At 51.0% G+C, this 8,932-nt stretch overlaps 1 protein-coding gene across 1 annotated transcript; it reads left to right on the top strand.

The window, feature by feature from the left end:
- The first annotated feature begins 642 nt into the window (after nucleotides 1-642).
- Nucleotides 643-4,463, top strand: LOC141096018 (uncharacterized). The gene is made up of 2 exons (XM_073582361.1): nucleotides 643-2,019; nucleotides 4,308-4,463. The coding sequence occupies exons 1-2, from the start codon at nucleotides 694-696 to the stop codon at nucleotides 4,380-4,382; spliced, it is 1,401 nt and encodes a 466-aa protein (XP_073438462.1). The 5' UTR covers nucleotides 643-693; the 3' UTR covers nucleotides 4,383-4,463.
- The last annotated feature ends 4,469 nt before the right edge of the window (nucleotides 4,464-8,932 follow it).

Genomic DNA, 8,932 nt, shown 5'->3' with positions numbered 1-8,932 from the left:
CTGTCTGAGGAAGCTTCGGCCTCTGTGTGATCGTGGTGGATTTCTGGGACTCTTAAAGGACTATGGTTTTGTGATCTGGCACAAGGATTGTCGGGAGGTGCCCCGAATCAGTTTCCTGTGGACTTATTTTGGGACTCTGCAAATTACCTTCGTGTTGTTCCTGTTTTTTGGTCAATAAATCTGTTGGATTATTCCCAGGCCTGTTGTCCCTCCTTGCTCTGGAGAATACTCCCGTCACAAACTGGTGGCAGCAGTGGGATCAGAGCAGAAGGAATGGAGGACAACGGCCCATCGACATCTGGAACCAGCACCGCAGAGTACAAGAACTGGACTGCGGTGAACCTACAAACAAAGGCCCGTGAACTGGGAGTCAGCTACAAGGGACTCTCCAAGGAGCAGCTGATTGAGGCTTTGGAAGCAGTTCACCTGCAAGATGATGCTGAGGAAGGATCCTCACAGCAAAGAGAGGAAAGGCGGCAGTCGGAGGTAAATACCCAAAAAAGTCAGTGGGTTGTGTGGTACGAGGAGGAGATGGCCTTGCTGGGAGAAGAGGCTACCATAGAAGATAAGAGGGAGGTCATGCGCACAGCCAAGGAGAGGCAGCGCAGGATGGAGGAGAGGGCAATGCTGGAGAGGGAGATCACTTTGGAGGCAGCGAGAAGCTCCAGACAGACTGTACCCACAGCATCCCCCATGAGGGAACTCCCCAGAGTGTCCCGCAAAGACTTCAAGCCGTTTAATGAGGCTTCCGGTGACATTGAGGGCTTCTTCCTGGACTTTGAGCATCAGTGTCGATTAATGGAAGTCCCGGAAAGGGAGCGCGTCCGACATCTTGTGGGGCTCTTAGAGGGTGGAGCTGCCGCAGCCTATAGAGCTATGGACCCTCGGTTGAACTGTGAGTATACGGAGATTAAACAGACTATTCTAGAACATTATGCTGTGACCCCAGACACTTACAGGACTCAGTTCCGTACTTTAGCCTGTGATGAGGAAGTGTCCTTCAAGATGTATGCTCACAAACTCAAACATATATGTCATCGCTGGCTGGAGGCAGAGGAGGCAATAACCTGGGAAACGTTCCTGCAGGTCATCCTAAAAGAGCAGTTTTATTTTAAGTGCCCCGCTGAGATCCGGGAATGGGTGCGTGAAAGGAGACCAGCAACAGTGGAGGAAGCTGCAGCTCTAGCTGATGAGGCTCTCACCATCAAGCCTCAGTGGAAAAAATTACTACTCAGGGAGAAAAACACTACCAGCCCCCCAACGCTGGCGGCCCCTGGTCCTTCTGCCTCCAATATTCACCATCCCACTAGACCATCAACTCATGGTGACCTTCGTGTGACTGTGCCTCGCATTACTCCTGCTCCACCTTTGGGACTACGACGTGGAGGAAGAATCCCAGAGCGCAGATGCTATGGATGTGGGCAGCCCGGGCATATGCAATTCCAATGTCCAGGTGTACGGAGGCAGAACACCTACAGACCGCCTTTGCCTGTTCATTATCTACAGACCCCCTCACCTGGAGAAGAGATGGATTCAGTGCCTGAGGACTTGCCAAGTGACTCTGATATCCTGGCTTCCCTACCAGGAGTCTATGGGGTGCGAGCCCCAGCCACCTGTTCTTCTGATCTTCAGCACAAACATCTACAGGAGGTCGTGCTGGATGGTCAAAAAGTTGTTGGCTTCCGTGACACTGGGGCTTTTCTCACCATAGCCGATCCCCGAGTAATTCAACCAGAAGCAATTCAAAAGGGACCAGGAATTGCCATTGAATTGGCTGGAGGTACCCAGAGATATATTCCAAGAGCGAGTGTGACCCTGGATTATGGCTTTGGGGCCAAACAATGCATGGTCGGTGTGATGAGCGGCCTCCCTGCAGACGTTCTTCTAGGAAATGATGTGGGGAATCTTCATTGCCACTTTGTCGGTGCGGTAACCCGAAGTCAAGCCAAGAGAGCAGCAAATGTGGACGTGTACAACCCATCCATGGAAATGAGGCCACCAGAACTGCCGTCACAGCCGGTGAGTGATTCTTCTTGTGGGGATAATATGAATGTTACCTGGGATAAAGTTCAGTTTAGACAAGAAGTGGAGACTGACCCCACCCTAGCTAGTTTTAGAGCTCGAGCTGAAATAGGGCAGCTAGGGGAGAATGGAGAAAGAATTATCAGAGAAAATGGACTTCTGTATCGGGTTACCAATGCCGACTCCCTAGATAAGCCCTGGACTTATAGCAAACAGCTGATTGTTCCTCAGAAATACAGAATTCCCCTATTACACCTTGCTCATGATATTCCTACTGCTGGCCATCAAGGCAAAACCCGCACCGAGAGGCGATTGACTCAATCTTTCTATTGGCCTGGGATTTCCCAAGCAGTGGCGCATTTCTGCCGAACTTGCGACATATGTCAGCGTAGAGGGCGACCCGGAGATCACCCAAAGGCACCCCTGCAACCGCTCCCTATAATAGAAGAACCCTTTCAAAGAGTAGCTGTTGATATCATTGGACCTCTGGCTAAACCAAGTAAATCTGGAAAGCAGTACATTCTCACTGTTGTGGACTATGCCACCCGATATCCAGAAGCGGTGGCCTTGTCAAGTATTTCTGCAGCCAAGGTGGCCGAGGCCCTGGTTACCATTTTCACCAGAGTAGGATTTCCCAGTGAGATCTTGTCGGACCAAGGCTCCCAGTTCATGTCAGAGCTGGTCCAGTGTCTGTGGCGCACCTGTGGAGTACGAGCGATCCGCACGACCCCGTATCATCCCCAAACAAATGGACTTTGTGAACGATTTAATGGCACTCTGAAGAATATGCTGAGGGCCTTCACTGACAGAGATTCAAACTGGGAGAAGTACCTACCCCATCTCTTGTTTGCCTATCGGGAAGTTCCCCAGGAGTCCACTGGGTTCTCCCCCTTTGAACTACTCTTTGGAAGAAAGGTCCGAGGACCCTTAACCCTGCTCAAGGAATACTGGGAGGGGCAAGTAGAAGATACAGGGGCCCCTGTTGTCCCTTATGTCCTAAAGCTGCGAGAAACCCTGGCCCAACTTGCTAGTTTTGCCCAGAGTCATGTGCGGATGGCTCAAACCAGACAGAAGACATGGTATGACCGTAAAGCACGCTACCGGGAGTTTGTAGAAGGACAACAGGTCTTAATGATTGTTCCCCATCGGCAGAATAAACTGCAGACAACATGGGAGGGTCCCTTCCGGGTTCTCAGAAAACTGAATGACACCAATTACCTTCTTGCTTTAGATGATCAGGGGCTAAGACAAAAGACTGTCCATGTGAATATGATTAAGGAGTACCATGACCGGACCCTTCCAATGATAGCAAGCTGTCGGCTAGCTTCAGAGGACGGTCAAGAGGATGAGGACTCCCTACCTGATCTCGTGGAAGCAGCGAGAGCCCCATCCACTGTGGAACAGGTTCCTCTGGGAGATCACCTGGATTCCTTACAGAAAAACCAGATGCTGGGAGTGCTTCAACAGAGACGTGCTGCTTTCACATCCCAACCAGGCCGAACCACCGTCACCCAACATCATGTGGACACTCAGGGCATCCGTCCCATACAACAGGCTCCTTACCGGGTACCTGAATCAGTTCGAAACACCATGCAGCACGAACTGGAGGAGATGCTACAGCTTGGGGTAATCCAGGCCTCCCATAGCCCTTGGGCCTCTCCTGTGGTGTTAGTACCCAAGAAGGATGGGAGTACTCGATTTTGTGTGGACTATCGACGACTAAACGACCATACCGTCAGTGATCCTTACTCAATGCCTCGTATTGACGAACTTCTAGACCGACTGGCTGGATCCCGATATGTCACTATCTTTGATCTCAGTAAGGGATACTGGCAAATCCCTCTGACGGAGGAGGGGAGAGAACGGTCTGCTTTTATAACCCCCTTTGGTCTGTATGAATTCCTAAATATGCCCTTTGGAATGAAGAATGCCCCGGCCACCTTCCAGAGAATGGTGGACCAGATCCTCCGGGGATGTGGTGACTTTGCTTGTGCCTACTTGGATGATATCGCTATCTTCAGCCAGACGTGGGAGGAACATCTGAACCAAGTAGCCGTTATTCTTGACCTGCTTCTTGCAGCAGGCCTAACCATTCGACCAGATAAATGCCAATTGGGGATGGGTGAAGTCCAGTACCTAGGGCATAGAGTAGGAGGAGGGAAGCTCCGTCCCGAACCTGCCAAAATCCAGGCTATTAGAGACTGGCCTGTACCCCAAACTAAGAAACAAGTTATGGCTTTTTTGGGCACTGCCAGTTATTACCGAAAATTTGTTTCTCATTTCAGCACTGTGGCCAAGCCTCTTACCGACCTGACCAAGAAAACGATGCCCCGGCTGGTGATCTGGACTCCAGCCTGTGATGAGGCTTTTAACCAGCTGAAGGACGCTCTGGTCTGTGACCCTGTTCTGGCTGCTCCAGACTACAAGAGGAGATTCATTGTGCAGACGGACGCCTCTGCTTATGGACTGGGAGCTGTCCTCAGCCAGGTGAATGCAGCTGGGGACGAGCACCCCATTGCCTACCTCAGCCGGAAACTGCTGGACCGAGAAGTGGCCTATGCAACTGTTGAAAAAGAATGTCTGGCTGTAGTGTGGGCCCTTAGGAAACTAAGGCCGTATCTGTATGGACGAGAATTCACTGTCATTACTGATCACAATCCCCTCACCTGGCTGAACAGAGTCTCTGGGGACAATGGACGCTTACTACGATGGAGCCTGGCACTGCAGCCCTATAACTTTACCATACAGTATAGAAGAGGCAGCCAACACCAAAATGCAGATGGACTGTCCAGGCAAGAGGATCCCTGAGTCCTGTCAGCCATGCCTGTGTGTACTTAACCAGTGACCTGTAGAGGTCCCTAGTACGTACACAAATTGGGAGGGGAAGGGATTGTCATGATTTGCAGTCTTGCCCTGTCCTGTATTTTGTATAATATGTCATTTAACATTCCTCTGGTTCATTTGCTGTAAATTAACCATGTCTCCTTCCCCCAATACTTGCAATGTCTTGTGATGTACCTGGACCATAATCTAATTTAGGCTTGTGTCAACAGCTAGTGGAACTTTGGCTATTGTTTTCCTAAGCAGAAGATAACCTACAATACACATCCTGTAGACTAAGTGGAGCCCTTACATTTCTAGAATCTTCTGATGGACCAAACCATTGAATAGTAGGTGTGACCCCTACCCCCCTTCAGATGGACTGATCCCAGGAGCCCTGACAATACATTCTTGCTTTAAGATCAGATGTGAGTTGGATGCTAAAAGAGAAGGACGAGGCTGTCTGAGGAAGCTTCGGCCTCTGTGTGATCGTGGTGGATTTCTGGGACTCTTAAAGGACTATGGTTTTGTGATCTGGCACAAGGATTGTCGGGAGGTGCCCCGAATCAGTTTCCTGTGGACTTATTTTGGGACTCTGCAAATTACCTTCGTGTTGTTCCTGTTTTTTGGTCAATAAATCTGTTGGATTATTCCCAGGCCTGTTGTCCCTCCTTGCTCTGGAGAATACTCCCGTCACATGCAGTTTTACATCTTTCTCCTTCTTTCCCTTTCCCATGCCAGCTGGCTCAGATCACTGAGGCAGCTGCAGCACTCCTTCCTCCATCCCTTCTTCCAGGGATCCTCCTGTCTGAGTGACTTCTTACCCGCCTGACCTTCTGCCAGACTGAACCTGAAATCCTACACTTTCCCACTCTTATATATCTCAACTCCACCCACCTCCCAGCACATCCAGTGTTCCAAGCAGGGAACCACCAGAGGTGCTCTGCTACTCTCTAAGCACTGAGCCGCAATGTGGTTGTGCAGAACTACCCTGTTGTGTGGGGTGCGAGTGTTGGAGCATGGAAAGGAGTTCCCACCTTACCTGGATGGTGGGGCACTACACCTTAGGAGAAGGTGCAGTACCTCTGTGGCGACTGAGCCTCAGGGGCGCCACATACCCCCCCGTTAAACACAGCACATCCGGGGGCTGCAAGACAACAAAGTTGACAGTACAGGAACATACAAAATTTTATAATGCTGCATAACATTTCTTATACTAAACTTCCTAATATAGGAGGCATTGTTTCTTGAACGTTACAAACAATTCTTCATTAACTGTCTAAATTTCAAGTCAAAAAGTGCAATTCTTCATACTTTACGCAGTTCTAGGTGCTATTATCTGTGACTCACTATCACTCCCAGTATTATTCAGCTTTCCTTCTCTAGTACACGTTTCCTTTCTCTTTCTAGTGTACATTTTCTATTCTCTTTCAAGTGACACCTGTGATACCTGGTTCACCATTTACATTTTCAACTCTTTATTTAAATCTCTTATATCAAAACATTTCTCACTCTATATAAAAGCCATTTACTAGTTAGTAATGTTCTCATAAGATACATCATTATCAAAAATACTCTGCATTAAAACTTTAAACAATTATTCTTGTAAGTGCTGGACACCGCTCCCAGCCGGGATCTCTTGAAGTGTCCCTTGAGGTAGACATCATCTTCGCAAAGTGTCTTTATGTAAAACCAAGAGAGGGCACCTAAAGAGGTGCAACTATTTACAATAAAAGTTTTGGATCATACAGCGTTCATGATCTCCTCAGTTCCAAATGTAGAAACGCTGCCAATCAAAACAGGGCAACTTTGAAAAACCAAAAAACTGAACCATGATGAGTAAACAAAAAGGCACAACGGTGCTAAACAAACCCTCCTGGGTTACGAGAGTTACTGTAAATTCACTGATGCTGGTCCCCTCCTGGGGTTCTGGAAGCCGATTGGGTACCGCTACCAGGCGTGGTATCTTCTTCTTGATTCTGGTTTCTTGCTATAGGGCACTGAAGCTGTGGTAACAGAAACCCATGATGCATCTCAATGCCCATCAACTGCTCTTCCTCAATAGGTGGTTCCGCTGCTCTGGTACGAGGCCTAGCACCGAGGGATTCCGCAGCTTGTCGGCGCTGATAAGCAACTATACGAGGGTTCAGCCGTCAAGGGATCCCGAGGTCACTATCCCAAAGCGACTGAGACTCATCCATTCCCCGAAGATGTCGAATCGTGCGCGCCTGTTCCAACCGTACCCTTATCAGTAGGGACCTCTTCCACCGCCCCATCTCTGACTGACTAGCGCCCCCAGCGGACTCTTCCAACTGCCCCATTTCGAGTTGTCGCAATCCCACCTCGGACAACGTGAATTCGGAGGTCAACCCATTAGGAGGGCCGGGGTATATACCTGGTGCCTCCTGGTGGTGTGGCCTCTGCTCCGGCGCAGGCATGATGGCAACGGGCGCTGCCCGGTAAGACACCGGGGACGGCGGTGGAGCCAACGGCAGCTCCGGCTCCGCGGGGGTCGCTGGCGGGACCTGCGCAGCCGCGTCAGGTCCGGGCAGGGGCTTCTCTTCCTCCGCTTCAGCTCCCTGGGCTGTGTACAACTCCTCCGATAGTAGCGGCAGAGAGGGAACAGGGCACGCTGCCGGTGACATGGCAACGGTCGCAGGCTCCACAGGGTCTGCCGGGAAAAGGTCTGGTGCAGCAGCGGCTGGTACCGGTGTCGCGGGTACCTCAGGTGTAGGCCCCTCCTGGGCGCGCTGCAGATTCAATGTCCATAATGCTTCCTGTCTCAGTTGCAGGCGGCGTGTCAGCTGTGCAATTTCGTCCTCCAGTTGCTGGCGGTTCATCTCAGAGACGGGGTCGGAGCCTTCAGCCATGGCGCCAGGGAGATCCAACTCAACCTCCGCACGCTCTACAGGCCTCCTTCCTCACTCTCCAAAATGGCGTTCTCACGTTCTTCTTCCTGCCTTGGCCCCTTTCCTGCCACTGGCTTCTTCTGCCCCTCCTTCCGGGGGCGGCGTCTTCTTCCAGCGCCTACATACCAAGCCAGTATACGAACCCCTCGGGGGATGGGTCATGTAGCTGTCACGTAATAATTCAGGCAGGGGAGGCCCAAGACTCTTCGCGGTCTTTTCCTAGGACCTCCCATATCTTCACGCCCTTCTTCTCTGCGCCAGCGGCCATTTTTAATATTCATGTCACAGTCTATTAAATTGGGTCTTCTGCACATTCTCAAAAGTTTAAAGTCCAACAAATCTTAGGCACACAGAACCCGATGGCATCGGATCTCGTCATCCTGATCGTGACGCCAAGTTGGGTCGCCCTCCCAGGGCCGTGGGGTACTCGGGAGCGGGCCGGTGTCAGTGGGATGTGTCACAGCAGCGGTGACCCAGTCCGTAGCCCTGGGCGCCCAAGTAGTGGGGGAATGTAATGTAGATTAAGTGGAATGGAATAGTTCGTGACGCCACCAGTGGTGCTCGGCAAGGGAGGTGTTAAGCCGACGCTGCAGAGAGATCCTCTGGGACAGATGGTATGGTGCAGCAGTGATGGTATAGCCCTCCACAGGCAGGGCCGATGTCCCAGGGCAGTGTAGTTGTAATGGTTGTGGAAAGGCGCAGGCAGCATAAAGGATGGGACCCAGATGTAGCGGTGCTGAGCGGGTTGGCGCCAGAATGAATGGAGGACACCGAGGCTTGCAGTTCCAAAGCTTTACTCACAGTCTGCGGTACACAAGGGTGCCTGCCTCCGGGCCGTATCCTCCGGATCAGAGACTCGGCCAACCTCCAGACCAGATGGAAAGCTCCCCTCCAACACTCCGTAAACATGTACCTTTCCTGAACGACTCCTCTATTGCGCCTTAAAGTGTGAAGAGCTCCAGTACCGTGGTACTCTGGAGTTCATCTTGTCAGATGTTCCCAAGAACTCTACTCGTATGGCAGACAGCTGTAGCCTGCTTCAGGGACTCCCTTCTCCTGAGTCCCGGCTCTCTAATCAGTTGCTGTTGTGCCCCAAGTCTTAGATGGGAGTAGTGCATTTACAGTCAACTACTCCACCGGTGTCTGCTGCAGAACCATAAGTGTCCATACAACCTCGGGGA

The sequence above is a fragment of the Dendrobates tinctorius genome, unplaced genomic scaffold (assembly GCF_039654945.1).
Source record: "Dendrobates tinctorius isolate UK_male_01 unplaced genomic scaffold, ASM3965494v1 ptg000071l, whole genome shotgun sequence".
Lineage (NCBI taxonomy): Eukaryota > Metazoa > Chordata > Amphibia > Anura > Dendrobatidae > Dendrobates > Dendrobates tinctorius.
The sequence above is the reverse complement of the archived record's forward strand: the minus strand, read 5'-3'. Positions and strand labels throughout refer to the sequence as shown.